The 21,263-nt window shown below is 33.7% G+C and overlaps 1 protein-coding gene across 3 annotated transcripts; it reads left to right on the plus strand.

Annotated features, from left to right (window-relative positions):
• The first annotated feature begins 1,027 nt into the window (after positions 1-1,027).
• Positions 1,028-9,807, plus strand: LOC127158133 (carcinoembryonic antigen-related cell adhesion molecule 1-like). 3 transcript variants are annotated; one of them, XM_051101290.1, is made up of 5 exons: positions 1,028-1,379; positions 2,179-2,232; positions 2,642-2,779; positions 2,908-2,945; positions 9,610-9,807. In XM_051101290.1, the coding sequence occupies exons 1-5, from the start codon at positions 1,088-1,090 to the stop codon at positions 9,715-9,717; spliced, it is 630 nt and encodes a 209-aa protein (XP_050957247.1). In that variant the 5' UTR covers positions 1,028-1,087; the 3' UTR covers positions 9,718-9,807. The 3 variants fall into 3 exon arrangements, with proteins under 3 accessions (XP_050957247.1, XP_050957248.1, XP_050957249.1); XM_051101291.1 differs by having other exon boundaries at positions 2,914-2,945; XM_051101292.1 differs by having other exon boundaries at positions 2,666-2,779.
• Positions 9,808-21,263: the final 11,456 nt, after the last annotated feature.

The raw sequence follows: 21,263 nt of genomic DNA on the forward strand, positions 1-21,263 counted from the left end.
CCTGTTGGTCAAAAGTGATAAGCCATTAAATTTTATTACAATTGGTTGTATTTATGATTTTTCAGCCATTTCAACTGATATTATCCTAAAATGGCTTAAGTTACTCACTGTTGTAGTCGGTCTGCTGCTCCTTGCTGTGCTTAACTCCTCATTCTGCCTCTTTTGTGCTTGGCCCCGCAATTGCTGCTTGCAGCTATATTTATTATTATTATTATTATTATTATTATTATTATTATTATTATTTACATTGACTATAATTACTGTCATGTTTATTTTTTTTTATAATTTGTTGAAGATTGAAATAGTATGTTGTAACTGAAATCAAAATCAACTATTAAATGAAAACTCAGATGTGAATCATCTGAAATACTCCTCTTTCAGGGGATCTCAGGCTGATAGTTTTAGTGGAGATCTGAGCATTATTGGCCTCAGCAAACCGAACATACATTTCTTAGTCTTAATTCCATATTGTCACACCACTGGACTATTTGTATTGGTTTTTTACTCCTGTGCTCATATATGGTTTTCCTGTTCCTGCCCTCATTATGTCATTATTAGTTAACCTTGTATGACCTGTGTCTTAATTTAAGTTCATTGTAATCACCTGTCTTTGTAAGTTGGTTTCAGTTCAGTGTTTGTCTTTCGGTCTCGTCTATGTCTGCATGTGTTCCTGCCCTGCTTGTGGATTTACCCATTTGGAATATATTAAAGACTTTTGATTTCACTGACCTTCGTCTTCGTGCTTATCCTTCACACGTAGTTGTGACACATACATTGCTTTGTAAAAAAAAAAAAAAAAAAAAAAAACACATTCGACCGACTGCTGTGTATGTAAACTAAAATACAAGTACAAGTAGTAATCTGACATGAGTGAGTCTAGTGTTTTATCAAAATCTTCAGGTGTTCTCACACCTGGCTCAGTTTGAGCATTTGTTTCAGAACCTGGCATGAACAACATGGTCACAGTGCTATTTTTGTTGTATATTTTTGTCCCACTATACCAGATTTAATTATAATTAACTGATATTAACTAATTTCTTCTCCAGGTGCTCTTTGTGTTGGTGCAGTTGAAGTGTCAGTGTCAGTGATGGAGGGAGATTCAGTCACTCTACACAATGATGTTAAAATAGACCACAACACAAAGATTAGATGGTTTTTTAATGACACACGTATCGCTCAAATCACTGGAGATCTCAGTTTTATCTGTACAGATGTTCAGTGTAATAATGGCACTGAAAGATTCAGAGACAGACTGAAGCTGGATCATCAGAATGGATCTCTGACCATCACAAACACCAGAACCACAGACTCTGGACTTTATACACTAGAGATCTACAGTGACAGCGACAGTGAAAAGACCTTCAATGTTACTGTCTATGGTGAGTCATTTAATGAATGTTTAAAAGCAGGTTAAGTAACTAAACTTAATGAATATAACAGCCTTTTCTCATCTGATTGGGACACATCGTTTAAATCGATAAAGGGACCACATTGGGATCATTTAAAAGCACCTGTAGTAGTGGTAATTTCAGCTTTAATCATCATTTTGTTCTTATACATTACTATTAAGGTGTTGATTTGTCTTATCAGATGTTTGACTGTCACAAGGCCTTACACATTTAGGCCATCATCCAATGCTAGACAACATACTTCCCCAACTGACGCTGGTACGCGGGATAACGGAAATGACCTGTTCTTTTAAGAACATGTAGAAGTAAAAAATAATGGACTGGCCATCCAAACTTTTTAAAGATAAAGATTATGAAAGTTCCCTTGCAATAATCATTTAATTCATATTTTTTAAATGGGGATCCTTAGATCCTCACATGCAAATTATTGTGTTGTGTTTAAATGTTATGTTTGTTTTTAATTCCATTTATAATCATTTATTTACATAATTATTTATAATCATTTTATAATCATTAGTCATTCACATAATTCATATTTAATTATTTATTTGATTATTTAAGTATTTATTATTTATTCATATATTATTCATTTATATGTTTTTATATTTTTTATATTTCTTATTATTTTCCTTGCTTATGCTCATGCAAACAAAAAGCATGTGAAGTAATTTTTTACTTATCTTTCTTGTATTATGATCAACAGATCTGTTATTGTGTTATAGTTTTCTCTCCAGAAAGATGCTTCAGCAGCTGTTAATTTGTGTTTCAGGTGTTACTGCCTCTAAACGAGATGAATTGAAGAAAACGGTGGAGGAAAAATCTGGTATAGTAAACATGGTATATCCTTGTATAGAGAAAAAAAGGATAATGTGGTATTTGAATGACACTGTCATTGCTAACATCACTGGAGATCCCAGATACAGTGATGAGAGATTCACAGACAGACTGAAACTGAATTGTGTGACTGAATCTCTGACCATCACAAACCTTTGTTGATAGTATTGTTTTTATCATGGCCTGTTTGAAAAAAATAAATAAATAAATAAATAAATAAATAAAAAAATAATAATAATAATTAAATTAAATAATAAAAAAATTAAATAATAATAAAAATAAGTTAAATCAGTATCATACAACTGATGACCAAAGTGGAAAGATGTTGAGAAATATTGTTACATACTGGATCGATTATCATTCACTCTATAGTAATAATGACTGTGTGTCTGTTTCAGATTCAATGACTGAATCTGTTTCAGATTCAGGTCTGTCTTCAGGTGCTGTAGCAGGAATATGTGTTGGTGCTGTGCTGACAGTGGCTGCAGCTGTTGCTGGTGTGATTTACTATCGCAAGCGTCCAGCAGGACAAAATGGTGAGTATTACATACAGATGATTTAACATTGATGGAAATATGTGATTCTTTATGTGAATGTAATCCTAAAAGATGTGAAAGTTTGTGTTTTTATTGTGGTTAACCAAAATAATGTGTGTTTAATTAAGTTACAGGAACAGGAACCAGGACACAGCACAGTAATCAGGTATTGTGTGCACTCAATCTGTTTCTTAGTCCTCTGGTACTTTTTCAATTTAACATCAGGAGCTGTGGTATAAATACATTCTCATATTAGTGATGTGTTGTGCAGTGTTAATTTAGCATAATTTTATATATTTGTTTCCATTTGTAATTGTTTTTTTTTTTTTTTGTAAGTTTTAGTTACTTTAGTAACTATATATATATATATATATATATATATATATATATATATATATATATATATATATATATATATATATATAGTGTTGTGAAGGTTACTTTGGAAATGTAATAAGTTACAGATTACAAGTTACTTGATTTAAAATGTAATAAGTAGTGTAACTTTTCAATCACTTTATTAAAGTAATGTAACATTACTTTTAATTACTTTTTGATTACTTTTCTAATATTTTCAACTGTTATTCATTTTGAAACATTTAAACCAGACAAAGTTAACCCTACAGTAGCACTCAACACTGATTACTGTCAGACTTTCAAAATCCTTCATCACTTAAATTAAGATTATAATAAGTAAGGGATAATATACATCTATATTTTGTGATAACAACTGGCTGAATGTACATTATTTCACTTATTACACAGCTGCTTGATTACTTCGATTATTTAGATGTTTTGTGTCAAAATTATTAGACACAAAACACTGATCTGAGTTGAAATATTTGAACACAAAGCTTCCATGAAGAAATCAGTTGCTAGCAAACATCAAGTTCAAACTAGACATTTTAGGTATACAGTGCAGTCATACCAGTTTTCTTACACATTTCACCACATAAATAATTTAGTAGTATTAGTTTGTTAGTTATCTTATAATCAAAAAAAAAAAAAAAAGGGCAGCAGCTGCGTTTGTATGAAAAAATAGAGCAAGTCCACGATACCAGGATGACAGAATTAAGAAACTGTCCACATAATATTGAATTAAGCTTTAATATTTTATTAGCTAACCAAACGCAAAGCTTCCACCAAGAAAAATTATCAAGCATATAGCACTGACTTAAGTTGCCCCAAAAGAGTCTGAGCTGTGGAATAATTTAATTTAAAGCACAGCCACCACAAACAAGATCATAACATAAATAACATCATAACAAGAAACAGTTTAATAGCTATGATACTGGGTTTGAAATCAAATGTTTGCATAGTTATGACAGAAAACACTAGCATCTAACAATGCCTTGGAAAAAACAATTATAAAAAATAAAGTTTATGCATAAACCCAAATAGGAAATAAAACAGTTATCGAATAAGCATGTGTCCTATTCTGTGTTTCCTAAATTCCTGAAACATTGGTGTCTCATTTTAGAGCAGTCAATGCAATTTAAAAGAAGTCAATTAAATCTGTAAGTGGGGGTGGGTGTGTGAAAAAATTCAGATGTAATTCCCTTTGTAATCACTGGTATTTTTCAAAACTGTAATTTAATTACATATTTTTTCTCAGTAATTGTAACTAATTACAATTACATTTATTTTGTAATTAAATTACGTAATTCCGTTACATGTAACTAGTTACTCCCCAACACTGATATATATATATATATATATATATATATATATATCAGAGATGCTCACAAGTCTCTGAGCTAGCGTCCAAGTCAAGTCTCAAGTCTCTTTATTATATTAAGTCTCTGGTTATAATAAGTGTTGCATCACGTACAGCGACCCATCCAACACCGCATAGCTATATATAAGGAATTCAAAGCATGTAATATGTTATAATGACTCCTTTATCTATTAGCATACAGTATCAGCTTTGATTTTGGTATATAATCAGTGTAAACAGGCTATTGCAACATGACAAAAACTCCAAGAATGCTTTACTTTTAAGTTAATATCTGTATTTTGCCTTGTAGCATGAACACACAGTACAGTACAGACCAAAAATTAAGAAAGACCAAATATGGTCAAACATCACATTGTGGCTAAATGCAAAACACTATTGCAACAAACCAAATGATGTAAAATATATGAAGAGTTCAGATGCAAAAGCCTCTAAGTGCCATCTGAAATTTTCTTTAGAATGATCATTTTTATCAAGCTTGTATATTTAAGTTCAATAATTTCACTTAAATGGCAATGAAAATGAACTATTAATTGTCATTTAAGTGAAATTACTTAAATTACTTAGCCAGCGGCACGTTAATGATTACGTTGATCGACCACCACATGTTTGGCAATTAACCCTTGTATGGTGTTCGGATCTATAGGACCCGTTTTCATTTTTTATCAAGAGAAAAATGATACGATTAATTATTTTTTCAAACTCATTGGCCTTGGCTCATTTACTGTGAAGAATATATATCTGAACACATTTTCAATGACCACACTGGTCACACACTCTCTCACATGCACGCACTCACACACGCACACACACACACACACACACACACATGTTGGGTTTACATGTTTTATGGGGACATTCCATAGGCGTAATGGTTTTTATACTGTACAAACCGTATTTTCTATCACCCTACACCTACCCTACACCTAAACCTAGCCCTCACAGGAGACTGTGCACACTTTTACTTTCTCAAAAAAACTCATTGTGCATGATTTATAAGCCTGTTTCCTCATGGGGACCTCACAAATGTCCCCACAAGGTCAAAATTTACTGGTATTCCTATCCTTGTGGGGACATTTGGTCCCCATAACGTGATGAATACCAGGTGCACACACACATACACACATACACACACACACACACACACACACACACTCACTCACTTGGATATGTGGTTTACAGGACTCTCCATAGGCGTAATGGTTTTACTAATGTACCAACTGTATAATCTATCCTCCTACACTAACCCTACCCCTAAACCTACCAATCACAGAAAACTTTTGGCCTTTTTTTGAATAAAAAAAAAAAAACACCATTTAGTAGGGCTGGGTATCGATTCAGATGTTCCGATTCGATTCGATTTCGATTTTCAAGTTCTTAATTCGATTCTATTTCGATTCTTGATTTCAATTCTTGATTTGAAAAGAGATTTGTAGTATCAGGGCTCTACACTTACTTTTCTTGCTAGGAGCACTTGTGCTCCTAATTAAAAAAAAAATTTGTAGCCCAATCAAAATTTTAGGAGCACATTCTAAACAATAATCCAAAAATCTGATTAAAAAAATTTGCCTTCCCATTATGAGGTGATATTTGACTCCTTAAAGTGATTTACAGGGGAATTTAACCTTTGTTTTTACCTTTTCATATTTAAATCATTTAACAGAAATGTTAAATGATTTAAGTAACTGCCAGCAGGTGGCGGCAAGAGACTGATTTAATTACTGAATCATATCATTCATTTGATTCGTTCGAACTGCTGCTTCATTTAGGAATAAAGACTGACTGTCTTTATGAATGGGAAATTGAATCATTTCACTAGATTCGTTTTAAAAACGAGTTCATTCATAAACGAAACACTGCTGTGTTTGAATGGAGATGCGCAGCGGCTCAGTTGTGATTTGTTTCAGACTACTTTTGACGACGAAATAGAGCAAAATCAGGTAATAGTGTTACAGTCAGACAATGTAAGTCACTTAATAATAACATCTTGTTTATTTAACTGCTGTATTAAATCAGTATCTCATTTACAAACTCCCTTAAAATTAGTAAAAGCTTAGTTCGCGATATCACAAAGCTCTATTATAATCAACGACGCTGTCTATACTGTCACTAATCAGTCTCTTATTTACACTTATTATTTACAAAATGTGTGGCCGCGCCTGCGCGCAGCAGATACACGTCACGTGTTACACGGGCAGGTTATAGGTAACGGAGGGAGGGGAATAACAGCGAGCTCTTCAGTTGTTTCCTAAAAATAAACATTGTTTACGAGTCCCGCAGCTCGAGTCCGAGTCGAGTCTGAAGTCTTTCGAGGACGAGTCTCAAGTCGAGCCTGAAGTGTCCGAGTCTCAAACTCGAGTCCCCATTACATATATACATATATATATATATATATATATATATATATATATATACACATACACTACCGTTCAAAAGTTTGGGGTCAGTAAGACTTGTAATAGTCTTTAAAGAAGTCTCTTATGCTCATCAAGGCTGCATTTATTTGATTAAAAATATAGAAAAAAAAAAAAAACAGTAATATTGCAAAATGTTTTTACAATATAAAATAATGTTTTTTATTTGAACATACTTTAAAATAAAATTTATTCCTGTGATGAAAAGCTGAATTTTTATCAGCTGTTACTCCAGTCTTAAGTGTCACATGATCCTTCAGAAATCATTCTAATATGCAGATTTATTATTAGAATGATCAATGTTGGATAATATCAACAGTTGTGCTGCCAAATATTTTTTGGAACCTGTGATTTTTTTTTTTTTATTTTTTTTTTTTTTTTCAGGATTCTTTCATGAATAACAAGTTTAAAAAGTACAGTGTTTATTCAAAATATAAATATTGTATAACAGTGGAAATTATTTATTATTAACTTTTAATAAACTTTTAATTATTAACTTAATATATCCTTGGTGAATAAAAGTATTAATTTCTTAAAAAAAAAAAAAGAAACAATAAAAATGTACTGACCCCAAACTTTTGAACAGTAGTGTATATACACACACTATATTTAAATATGTCTACAAAGTTTTTTTTTGTAAGTTTTAGTTACTTTAGGACATCAAGTTAAACCAAATGAAAATGAACTTACTTTTTTGTTTGTTTGTTTATTTTGTATTTTATTTTTTGTAACATTCATTTTAAGTTAGAAATGTTTTTTATGGATTTAGTTTAGTTAGCTGTAATTACCCTGCTCAGGTTTGAGAGTAACCTGAATGTACATGTGAATGGTTTCCCTTTTCTTATTCTTTATTATCACCACCGCAGAAGCAGATCTTCATAGGTGAGACAGTGGCAAAATATTAACAGAAAAAAATAAAACAAAAGAACACACACAAATGACTCTCAAATAAACTAAAATGCATGGAAATATAAAGTACAGTTTTATAAGAGCAAATAAGAGTACCAGTAATATCGTATACTGTAGTTAAAACATCAGACATCATGACATGCAAACATGTATTGCTGTAATACAGTAGATGACACTGTTGCAGTGGATCGGACTGAAGATTCAGACAGAAACATGCCACATTTAAGGCCTTTTTGTTAATATTTTATGTAAAAGATGATTTAAAGAAATCCAGGTCTCTTGTACTTTTGTATTGTGTAACTTAAAGGAGAAGTCCACTTCCAGAACAACAATTAACAAATAATTTACTCACCCCCTTGTCAGCCAAGATGTTCATGTCTTTGTGTCTTCAGTCGTAAAGAAATTATGGTTTTTGAGGAAAGCATATCAGGATTTTTCTCCATATAATGGACTTCATTGGTGCCCCGAATTTGAACTTCCAAAATGTAGTTTAAATGCAGCTTCAAAGGGCTCTTAACGATCCAGCCGATGAAGAAGGGTCTTATCTAGCTAAACGATCAGTCATTTCTTTTGAAAAATAATTTTTTTTTATACTTTTTAAGCACAAAAGCTTGTGTAGCAGAGGCTCTGGGATGCGCGTCCATGATGCTACAAGTTAGTGATGGGTCGTTCTTGAACGATTCGTTCATTTTGAATGAATCTTTAATGTGACTCGGGAAGAACGAGTCATCTAGGGGAGTGATTCGTTCAGTCGCACATGCGCAACATCCTATCAGGTTCTGTACTGGAATTAATTCACCTGTTTCGAGTCTTCGGGTTTTTTGAGTCATTCGTTCATCTTATGGATGTCACGTGATTAACAAACAACACAAACCCAAAAACTTGTTAGATAAGAGGTGAGGTGAGCTAATCATAGACTAAAGTCCCAGGTAAACAATGAATTAATCTTTTCTGTTTCTTATAGCATTATAGTTCTGTCTTGTTTGTAGTGTGATCGGCGTTTGTGTAAGCAGTAGATTAGGAAAGTAGGGATGTAGGGGAAGTAACATGTAACATTTTAATTATATTTTGCTAAAATGAATGAAATGGCTTTTAAAAAAAGATTAATTCATTTTGCTGAACGAGACTCAAAGGTCCGAGTAGGTAAAATGATCTGAACTTCCCGTCACTACTACGTATCATATCTAAGTTCATCGTCTGTGTACTCCGGCTCAAAAAGGTAGACAATGGCAGAAAACTCCATCTTATTTTCTCCCACAACTTCAGAATCGCCTGACATCGTTGTACCTTTTTGTCTGTAAACAGCGCTTGATTTGCTTGCATTTCCTTAGTCTTTGTGCATTCGCAACTACACTGGGTCTGTAGTTCCGCCTACGTTCCGTGTGACCTTTCGACGTGATTCAATTGTACGTGAACGTGCATCCCAGAGCCTGTGCTACACAAGCTTTTGTGTTTAAAAAGTATACAAATTTTTATTTTCCCCCAAAAAATGACTGATCGTTTCGCTAGATAAGACCCTTCTTCCTCGGCTGGGATCATTCAGAGCCCTTTGAAGCTGCATTTAAACTACATTTTGGAAGTTCAAAATTGGGGCACCAATGAAGTCCATTATATGGAGAAAAATCCTGAAATGCTTTCCTCAAAAACCATAATTTCTTCACGACTAAATTATTTGTGAATTGTTGTTCTGGAAGAGGAGTTCTCCTTTAAACATTAATCTTATTATTATTTTATTTAAACTTATGAATCTGCATTAATCTGCTTTGTTTCAGATGGATGTTACATACTCATCCGTTCATAGTGCTGAGATTGAATTGGCACCTGCTGCTACTGAGCCGTCCAATAATGGAAATGCAAATTCCAGTGAGACATCAGGTTAATGACTCAATGAATCCTTTTTAATTTGTGATGATTTTGCACTAATAAGGGGAACACAAACTACAAAAACATATTTTACTACATAAACAGTTTATACATAGAAAAAACTTAAATTTTCGATTCATCAAAATATCCACCATTAGCAGCTATTACAGCTCTCCATAATCTGGGCCTGAATTCATTGTATTCTAAACTTAATTGACAATCAGTTGTTGAAGCTATTAAGGTGTGCTGACCCAAAAATCTTTTAAAAACCTGGGCCAAGTTTAAACCAGTAACCAGGCATCACAGCTGGAAAAGGGGCATGTCTGACTTTGACATGTATATATTGCCATTGTTATGTAATCAAAATGAAAATTATTATTGCTGGTCTTGTTAAGTCAACTTTATTGTATTTGCACCAAAAAATAAGGATTTATGCTGATATTGTCCAAAACCACAATCTTTATTTAAGATTCTGAAGTGATCGGGACAGAAATAATGAGTTACCTGTTATAACTGCATTTATACAAATACTGTGCCAAGACAAGCACACAGCTGCAAACTGCAATATGGGAGACCTTTTCAGAAAGGATGTGTGCAAATATGCCAAAGACTGTTTAAAGGCAGCTGTCAATCAAACAACATTCAGGTAATTAATTGAGTTTGCACTGCTTATAATGTAAGCGTTGTTACTCGTATTGTTGCAGTTACTGTAAAAGACTGGTATCCTTATGTTGTTTATGTGTATTGTTTTTTTGCGGGGTGGCCAAATGGGGGCAGTAAAAAATTTTGTGGTGGCACACCTCAAAAAAAATAAAAAAATAAAATAAAAAAAAAATAGCATGCCTGAATCTAATGGCAAGCAGCAGTGTTTGGCATTATTATTAACACTGGGAGAATATAAAGTTGTAGGATTCAAAACTATAATATTCACTAGGGCTGCCCTTGACTAAAGATCTCGACTAGTAGTTGTTAATTTCAAGCGATTAGTTATTTCAAAAGATGTATTACTCTTATCTGCATGAGCCAAAATTGAGTATTTTGAGTTAAATGTAAATGATCGAACCAGCACTTCCAAGTTCACTGTCATGCAGTGAGTGCACTACTGTTTCAGCTTCCACACTCCACACAAACACTTAAATAGTGTTTATGTTATGTTTATGTTATGGGTTATGTTTCATGCCTGTAACTCGATCCATAAATGATACAGTTAAAAAAAAATTAAACATTCAGTCACTATTAGCATTCCACCTTTGTACTTGAAGTGGTGATAAAATTGATAGATAAAAGTGATTTTGTATATATATATATATATATATATATATATATATATATGTATATATGTTTTTTTTAGGGGTTCGAGCACATTGTAAATGTCAGGATTTTTTTTATTATTATTATTTTTTCATAAAACTGATCGTGCAGACCAAACCATAAGGCCTAGAGAGCTGAAACTTGGCCAGAAGGTAGAGCTAAGCTTAGGACCGTTCTGACAAAGTCTCGCCCAAATCGGCCTAAAGGTGGCGCTACAGCACAAAAAACAACAAAAATTAGCCTAGCCCTAGCTCGTACATTTTTTGTCGTAGACTCAAAAACTTTACATCGTTGCAATCCTTGGGTCAAGCTGCACAAAAGTGCACTGGTGCAGATTTTTCGTACGGAGCCCGGTTTTTCCGCAAAATGGCGTTATGTCCGAAACCTACTTTTGCGAACTAGTCCTAGGTTTTTTCGATGGATCAGAACCAAACCAGTGCTGAAATATTCTCTGGACAGTGAATATCAATAATTATCAAAAAAAAGTTGAAATTTTGACTCACGGTCGAATAGGAATGCCAAAACGTTCTATTCTAACATTAGCAAATTCTTACATTTGGCTATAACTTTTGAATGGAATGAGGTATCTTCACCAAACTCGGTACACATGTGTATAAGCTTAATCTTTGGTCAAATAAACAAAATTGCACAGCTATAAGCCTGAAAAAACATAATAATGACGAAAACTACGCAACCGTTGGTCTGATCGACTTGAAATTTGGTTTGCAGTCTTTTTGACCAAAGTGTAAGGACATTTGCGTATCTCAAAAAACATGGCCGCCATTGGCCAATGAAATTTGAGCACCTCTTAGACAAGGTTAATGGAGGCAGATCGGAACAAAACTCACTGGGTATGTTTGACTCATGGCCCTAAAGGTCTGTAAGAATTTTGAAACAAATCGGCCACTAGTTAGCGCTAACGAATTTTATGGTTCTGTAATCACGTGGTGTTTCACACATCCACACAATATGCATATCATTTGATAGATCTCCTCATGATGAACAACTTTGCCTCAATAACCATTGCTGTCAATCAAATCGTTCATTAAATATTCACAAATATGTGAAAAACCTACTTTTGCTGAGATTTCATGGAGATTGGATCATAGGCGGCGCTATAAGCTTCGAAAACACAGGATTTCTATGGTAAATGGTGCTCATATATTCACACAAACACTAGATCTTCATATCATATGAGAAATCTCATTCTGAACAACTTTGCATAGCAAAGGCCTTAAATGCTCGAACCCCGGTAATTGTTGCTTGCAGCTATATTTTTTGTTTGTTTGTTTGTTTGTTTGTTTTAATACACTATGTAGTTTTGTCTCCACTGCCTTGTTTATGAGAGATTTAGGTAGGGTTTTACTAGAACAAGCAAATACTAGTAATATATTTAATCAATAATAAATATCAAATATTTTTGTCTAAAGTGTCCTAATCTACATGTGGCATTAAAGTGCCTTAAAGTTGTTATAATTTAAACTTGGAATCTGTGAATTTGTTTGTGAAAATGATTTTTTTTTAATGAAATAAATGTGAACTAATGTGCTGATTTGAGTGATCACTGTGTCTGTACTTTCTGACCTTCATTTTTAATATTTTTATTCATGGACAGTCATGACACTGTAGGATGCTCTAATAGTATACTGTTTTATATTAATGTTTATAAAAAGGTATACTGTGTGTTGCTGTCATTACCAGAAATGTACTATGGGAGACAGGCAGTAAATAAATAGTGTAATAAATGTATTGCTCATTGTTTGTTTATGTTAGTTAATACATTAAGTAAGGGATAATGTACGTCCAGCCGGTTGCTATCACAGAATAAATCCCAATAGGCTTATCAGCAGCCCGACACAAAGCGGATTGGAAGGGCTTTATTTTGCAATAGCAACCCGGCTGGATGTACATGATCCCGCTTATTACACAGCCTCCTGCCACAAAAGTAAATAATTAAACATGAAACATTGATCTGCGTTGAATTACTTGAACATGAAGAAAGCAGTTGCTAGGAAGCAGCAAGATCAAACTAGACGGACATTTAAGGGTTAAGACATATATTTTATTTCACAATGGCATGGCTGCCCAATCCTGTTCTTCCATCCTGGAGATCTTCCATCATGCAAAGTTCAGCTCCAACCCTGGTCAAACACACCTGAACCAGCTAATTCATCTCTTAGGTAGCAACAAAAATATTAAGAGTGTTGTGTACACATAAATTCATATTAAAATTTTAAATTAAGTGATTTGAGTGTTTGTTTTTTTATCTCAATGAATTGGCCATAGCTTTAAAAATGTCATGTGGTGCATCCATAATTTATATTAAAATTAATTCATTTTCTTAACATAATTAATATTTTGTTTAGATGTTCTCAGTAATTAAGCTGATTAGAAACAAAGTATTTGCTTTTATTTTGAGTTTTTGTAAATAATGATCTCATATTTTTGTTTTACTATTTCAGAGCTGTCTTCTTAAATGTAGTTAGCAGACTTATTTTTCCTGTAAATTGCATAAAACTGATAAAAAAAAATAAAAAATTTTTAAAAAATACCATTCACTTAAGCATGCTGTAGCAGTGATTCATATTTCAGCCACAGAAATGAGAAATTATTTTTATTTTAATACAGTTATTCCCATTATTGGTCGCTCCAAAGGCAAAAGCCTTATATAATTAAAAATATATTTAAAGAGACGTGTGAAAAGTGCAGCACTTTTAACTGCATTAACTGCAGGTATTTCTTTAGCCCCAGTTATTTCTGAACTTTGCCCAATCTCGGTTGCTCAACTGACCCTTTGTTGGGAAATTGATTAACAGGCAATCTCAGCAGTCATACGGCAAATATGCCATTTTGTCTGACAAACAAACCAGACAGGAGAGCAGATTAAAGTTGGTGGTGGACTTGAATTGAAAAATGATGTGTATTGACATCTTTCCACGGGTAAAACAAGATACCTACTGATTCATGTTTATTTTGTGCTATAACTAGTAAAGATGAAGAGATGATCGGTTCATGTTTCACCTGGACTGAGGCACTACAGCGATCTGTCAGGACACATTAAAGAGCCACAAAACAGTATTTGTTGTTTGAAATTCTTTAAAATAATAATAATAATAATAAATAAATAAATAATAATCCTTAAAGAAATAACTTATCTTTTTTTTTTTTTTTTTTTTTTGAGGTCATACCACATGATATCCAATATTCCAATATTCATATATACCTCTTTATCTGCATAATTAAATGAGACAATTGTTTAACATTTTTTAGCTGGTGATCCATTAATTTTATTCTGGTGAAGATCACAATTTTACATTTAATCTCTAATCATATTTTCATATGATCTGTTTAAGTGCATCTGATTTTAGTTGACTCACTTTCCCAAACCATTCATTCAGTACTCAAAACAAAGACACATTTCTCAAAAAGTTTAACAATAAGTAAGTTAAACATTAAGTATCAAAACTGATGACACACAAATCAGAATCTCTGCATCCAACAGTGGAAAGAGGTGAGAAATGAATGAATCATATATGGGTGTTATACTTACACATACAGTATAATTACATAGTACAGTACCAGTACATTAGATGATGGAAATGTCACTATTCTATATGTACAGTAAACTGTAGCACGTTGTACACCTTTAAAAGTGTGACTGTCAAATTTTATTTGTAACCGCTTATTTATTTTTATGTGTAGCCTACTGCATTTTTGCAGAACTGAGAAATGACTACCTAGAAATATACAGTAGTCTTGCGTCAGCAGACCAAGAAACTGCTATAGTACTGTATACTGCAATGAAATTGTGATGCCAAACCAGCAGAGGGAGCCCTCGCCTGTGTTCTACTCCCTCTGTTGCTTCTCCACTCACTTCCTGTTTGGTGGCTTTATAGCCAGAGACTGTGCACATGCTCTTTGCTAAAACGGGTCTACTAAGGAGAATATAACTGCATTATTATATATATATATATATATATATATTTTTTTTTTTTTTTTTTTTTTTTAATTTTAGAGAGAGTAAGTAGTCCAGATCCACACTCCTTTTCAGAAGGTGGCGGTAATGCACACCATATGTTGCTTGCCAACCGCCAATTAAACAGAACAGAAGAAGAAGAAGAAGAAGAAGAAGATGCTCTTTGCTATCAACCTATTTGGACTCCAGCTCACATAGGTATTTTGGGAAATGAAAGGGTGAGTAAGTTAGCTAAACAAGCAATTAAAAAAGAGAATATTTAAGTAAATATAAAGATGTCAAAGGCTGAAGGGAAAGTTTGGAAAGAAGCTGTGAGAGAATGGCAACAGCAGTGGGATAGGGAAATCAAAGGGATACATTTGTATGGTATTCAAAACAAGGACGGTACTGAGAGGAACTAGAAGAGAGGAAATAGTGATGACAAGATTAAGAATTGGACACAGTAACCTGAATAGTACATTATACATTATAGGGAAGCATCCTACCGGTTTTTGTGAGGTGTGTCGGACATTAGAAACCATAGAACATGTACTTATAAATTGCAGAAGATATGAAGAACATAGGAGAAATAGAAAAATGGAAGAATTAAGAAAAGATGGGTTGGTAGGGGCAGAGATAAAAGATGTACTGAAAAGTGGGGTGATTGGGCAAGGCAAGAAAAATCTTTGTAATTTCTTAGTTGATACTGGTTTGATGTGTAGAATATGATCTGTGAAGAAAATAATCTGGGAAAAAAGAGTAACATTGCAGGAGAATCAACCAGAAGGTGGCAGTAGTGCAACGCTTACAGATGCAAGCCGCCGTTAAACCCCGAAGAAGATGATGCTCTTTGCTAATGCACCTTTGATGTTGGTTTGCAACCTGCCATAAAATCAGAAGAAGAGGAAGAACAAACTCTTTGCAAACTATTGCCAGTTAATGTGCCTTACTGAGTGTTTTTTTTTTTTTTTTTTTTTTTTTCTAGTTATCTTGCCTGCCTGTTCTGTCTATTATTTCTGCCTGTTTATCCGACTACCAATTACCTGGATGATCCCTCTTGTTTTGACTGCCTGATCGGACTGATGTTAGTGTTCGGACCTTTTGCCTGCCTACTCACCCTTGTCTTTTGGATTGACCCTGTGTATGTTGACTGATTGGACTGTTACTCTGGTTTTGACCCTTTGCCTCTCTACACATTTCTGCTGAAACTACTCTTAATAAACTTCTGCTAATGGATTCTAAGTCAGCCTTAGCACCCTCCTTACAGACATTTAGCCAAATGGGCAGAGGACGCTGAATTTACTTTTTAATTTTATTTTTGACTGTACTTCTGGTGCATAAGTTCATGTACCGTTTTTTGGTATTTGAATACTTTTCTAGTGCTTTTAATCTGCTGTAAGATTACTTTGCAATAGTAAAATTAAAATTATTTTTTTCCCAGAAGTTCATTGCTGAATTAGAAATCTGTATCTGTATCTGTAATTTAATTTATGTTGTATCCTGTAATAGACATTGAGCTGCAAAATAATTCCTAAATCCTAATAATATTTTTGTTAGTGTTATTGATCTCATGAGTGTTCAGAAAAGTCATCTGTATATTTGAATTGTGTGTAATCATTTAAGAATACCTGTAATAATAATTAAATCATTAACATTAACATCTTAAACTTGCACTAAAACACGATTTATACCATCTACATATAATAGTTTAATAGAACCGCATGTCTTCTTTAGTGATACAAGCTCAGAAACATTTATAACCTGTTGAAGTTTTTTTTATTTTTATTTATTGTTTATTTATTTGGTGCCATGGTGGATATTGAAAGACTGCTCGTTAGATTTACCCCAAAACGAATTATATATCATGTTTAACCACTATGGAGACGTTAGTGCCAGTGGTACATTCCAGAAGATCTGGCCGAGTTGGGGCTTCTCTCGACGGCTTTATAAGCGCAGAACGGTCGCTAACACCCTGGAGCTCACACGTCCAGAAAGGTAGACGCAAATTTTCAAATAGACCTTTCAAATATCTTTATTAACAAACTGCATATTTGAAATATAAACAAGTACATTCTTGCCTGAAAACCTCTTAAAAGTACATTCCGTGTCACAGAAACAGTAATATTTATAAAATGATACTGGATTTGGGCGTCCGCCATGACACTCGCTGTAAGTAGTACTGCAAGCAGATTGATACAATTACAAGCGGTGGAACAGCTGTTGCACTTCTGTTAATATATACTCTTCTGTGCTGTGCAAAGGTGAATTGTTGTATTATTTTAATTTAATTTATTGATGAATGAAAATGTTTAATTAATTTTTATTTTCACAAGATATGACATAAAATTACAAAAATGGCATTACAAAGGTTTAAAAAAACTTCAGAGTCAAATATTGCTTTATAATGGGAAGGTTAATTTCTGTCATTTGTCATGTGATCAGAAGCTGTTCCTTTGTTTTACAACAAATCTTTAATTTGGACAATTGCAGGTGCCTGTCTTAATATCCAAGAAAATGTAGAGAAAACATTAAAATAAGTTTAATGTTAGTATAGATAACAAAGGGTTTTATAATTAAATTCAACCGAAAGGACATTAAATTGCTGGCTAACAGGATACTGTTAATATAATTTTGGGTACCACACAAAACAGATATCTTCTAGCAGGATCTGGGGTCGGTTCTTAAATTTCTGACATGGATTTAACAGTGTGAATGAGTCAAATAGCTCAAGAGTCATTTAAAACTCACATTTGAAAGATCATTTGTGTGCCATCTGTTACTGCGGGTAGACTGCTTTTTGAGGTCTGTTTATAAATATTATTGTGGACACTAGATTGTGCTCTATGCATTCTTTGTGTAATGAAATGTCAACTTTAACATGTATGTAATGGTCAGTCAGCTCCTGCTGTTAGATCTTGTAATTTTGTTTAAAACTGGCCTCAATTGTCTCAGAACAGAGGACAGTATTTCATACTTTATTTCATAGTAGAAGTGTTTTGTGTAGGGCAAAAGTCAAACTATGGTTTTCAGTCTGTTTTATTTTTGCTGTATCCAGTATGGAGGTACACGTGGTGATTCCTACCAATCCTAAAACTGGATATAGAACTTGAAATGGTTTCAAGAGGATTCTGGTGAAGACGATGATACAGCTGGATCTGATGCTAGAAAAGGTTTAAGATAATATTTTCATGGTGACAAGCATGCGCCACATGAACATCCTCTTCAAGTTTCTATAAAAAAAATATATATCACATAAGTTAAGCTAACATGAAGCAGGTTGAGATTGTGTTGTCAGTGGTTTTACTTCAGGGTCCATATGTTACATTGCATCAACTAACAATGTCACATAGCAGCAACATCTTATTATTTAAAAAAAACATATTGATAAGCTGAATAATAAAAGTGACAATTTTGTAAATGCATAAATAACAACAGTATTGAGCCAGTATCAAAACAGACCTGTGACTCATTTCTTTGGGTAGTTCTCACATTGCATTTGACTTCCTGACTTTAGTTCACAGGAGTCATTTGGTCAGTGTTATGACCAGTGAATAAGGAGAGTATGTTGATATTAAATGTTATTTTATGTGTTTTACAGTGAAAGGACAGGTTTACCAGAGTTGCCGGTTTCTCCAGTAGTAGGCGGAACTAATGCGCAAACGGCAATCTCATTGGCTGGAGCTCATCTGCTCATCTATTATCGTCCCTGTTTTTATTTCAGCAAATCAGTTCGAGCGAACGCAGACAACGTAATTAATATTCATGAACCCAGCATCTCATTAATCATTAGTTCGTTTTATATTGTTATTGGTAGTAGAATTCGTGGTAGTTTTGTTATCTTATCAGTATTACCTTTAAGTTTTTTCCCCTTTTTTATAGGAATTATAACTAAATGACAAACAATATCCTAAGCACACACTAATTTATTGAATTTGATAGGTGTCTCTCACAATGTCCCACAGCAGCATTAAAATGCATTATAATAGATTAGTGTACAATGTTTTTATAATAATAATTCATTTCATTCATTTAATATATTTAATATTGGGGACATCCATGTTATTTGACACATTTGAGCAGTTTTTTTAACACAGTAACACAGTAGTTACTTTCCCTGGTAATTTGTTACTTTTATAATAATGTAATTCAGTTACTAACTCAGTTACTATTTGTGAGAAGTAACTAGTAACTATAACTATAACTATAACTAATTACTTTTCCAGTAACATGCCCAACACTGGTGATAGATCAGTATATAGACAAAAACACAAATAAACACACCTACTTCTGACTCACAGATGAAATGATACTGAGACACACAACATGAACTAGGAATGAATTATCTTACTGATAAATATGTTTCTTTGGAGTGCTGGATCATGTAACATAACAACAGAAGTCATCTCATCTTCACAAATCCAAACTGTTTGAACAGCAGTAAAAGTTTAAAACAATCTTAGTCTTAATTAGATCTGTTTTTTTTTTTTTTTAACATATTTTTTAGAAATGTCAAATTTGAAGCACTAATGCAAAAAAAAAAAAAAAAAAAAAAAAAAAAAAAACATTAAGTAGGTTTAACACTACACGTAAAATAATAATAATAATAATAATAATAACTTGCCATTTTAACTTTTCACACATACACATTTCACACTTTCACACATACACATAAAGAGAAATAAAAACCTTTTTTGTGTGTGTGTAGGTGAGACAAAAAGTTAATTCCCAAACCTAATAACTACACACATTATTTGGTTTTGTGTATTTTGTGTTCTTTCCATAAAACAAGATAAATGCTTAAAGTATTTAAAGTTTATTTTTAAATTACACAATTATTTGTTTTAATACTTTTAATATTTTAAAAGGAGTGGGTAACACTTGCCTTCTTGATCAGTTTTTCTGTGTTTCCAGCAAACACAGCTCATCACGACTGCAGCTACAATCAACAGAGATCCAACAGCAGTAGCATAGATGAACACTAACAGAGAGACTGAGCTTTCTGGAGAGCCTGATGAAAAAAGTGCTGCGGTGATGAGGAGAGACATTAATGTAAGTCAGGGGTGCCCAAACTCTGTCCTGGAGGGCCAGTGTCCTGCAGAGTTTAGATCCAACTTGCCTCAACACAGCTGTTGGTAAGTTTCTAGTATGCCTAGTAAGAGCTTGATTACCTGCTTCAGCTGTGTCTAATTGGGGTTGGGGCTTAACTCTGCAGGACACCGACCCTCCAGGACCAAGTTTGGGCATCCCTGATATAAGTAAATGTGAACATAAAAGCTAATATCAGTGCTGACATACCTGCAACATGTCTGACAGAGTTTGCTGATGTCCAGATGTGTGGTCTGGTTGCTGATGGGATTGTTGATCACACAGCTGTAGGTGTTGTTATCCTGATATTCCACCTCCAGAGGTAGAGAGAGACTGATGTTGAGATCAGACACACTGATGCTGGACAATAAACTGTTTCCTTTGTACCAGGAGAGACTCACATCACTCACATTCAACACTGAACACAACATTGAACAATTCTGCTGTGATGATGATGAACATTGTGAAGAGTCTCTGCTGATGACAGGAACAGGCAGATGAGCTGGGAAATGCGAGAATAAATAAATCTAGTCATCAGTCTTATTTTGGGTGTAGTGTGTTGACATGAGTGTTTTTGTCAGCTCAAACTATAAAATTATTAAACTATAAAATGGTTTCAGTAAAAATTAAGCTCAGTCAATAGCATTTGTGGAATAATGTAGATATTTACATTTGTCATTTTTATATTTGACATTTTTTCTTGTATTTATTCATTTATTTTTAGGGCCCACCCTATTGATCCCCTAAGGATTTTTTTTTTTCGACTATTTGGGGGATTTTGGGGGCCTTAACGTGCTCAAAAACTCTTGAAAATTGGCACACACGTTGGAATCTGCAGCCATCAGGACACCACAGAGACTGGGACACGGGCGTGGCCCCTGGAACACCTTCCGAAAACTTGATGTAAATCCCACACATACTTGCACGTATACATATGAAACTCAGTACATATATAGATCTCACTGAGTCGAACAACTCTATGTCATTAGCTAATCCCAACAGGAAGTGAGCTATTCAGAGCTAAGTAAAAAGCACATGCTCTGGAATTTGATATACTCCTTTATTCCAACGGCCACCAAACTCTATCCCTCAAATCCCTCAGAAGGATTTTTGATATCTCGAACGGTTTGGCTGTGGCGAGGTGACAAATTTATGGCGAGAAATGAGAAACAGGAAATGGCTAATAACTATCGCACACATTGTCTGATTCTG

Source organism: Labeo rohita, unplaced genomic scaffold (assembly GCF_022985175.1).
Source record: "Labeo rohita strain BAU-BD-2019 unplaced genomic scaffold, IGBB_LRoh.1.0 scaffold_1354, whole genome shotgun sequence".
In the NCBI taxonomy this organism is placed as follows: Eukaryota; Metazoa; Chordata; class Actinopteri; order Cypriniformes; family Cyprinidae; genus Labeo; species Labeo rohita.

Bases quoted from the DNA above. Each gene is read 5' to 3' on its own strand.
- LOC127158133 (XM_051101290.1), top strand. From the start codon at position 1,088: ATGGAGGGAGATTCAGTCACTCTACACAATGATGTTAAAATAGACCAC. The intron at 2,233-2,641 runs GTATAGTAAACA...TGTCTGTTTCAG, and splicing joins AACGGTGGAGGAAAAATCTG to ATTCAATGACTGAATCTGTT. The intron at 2,946-9,609 runs GTATTGTGTGCA...GCTTTGTTTCAG, and splicing joins GGACACAGCACAGTAATCAG to ATGGATGTTACATACTCATC.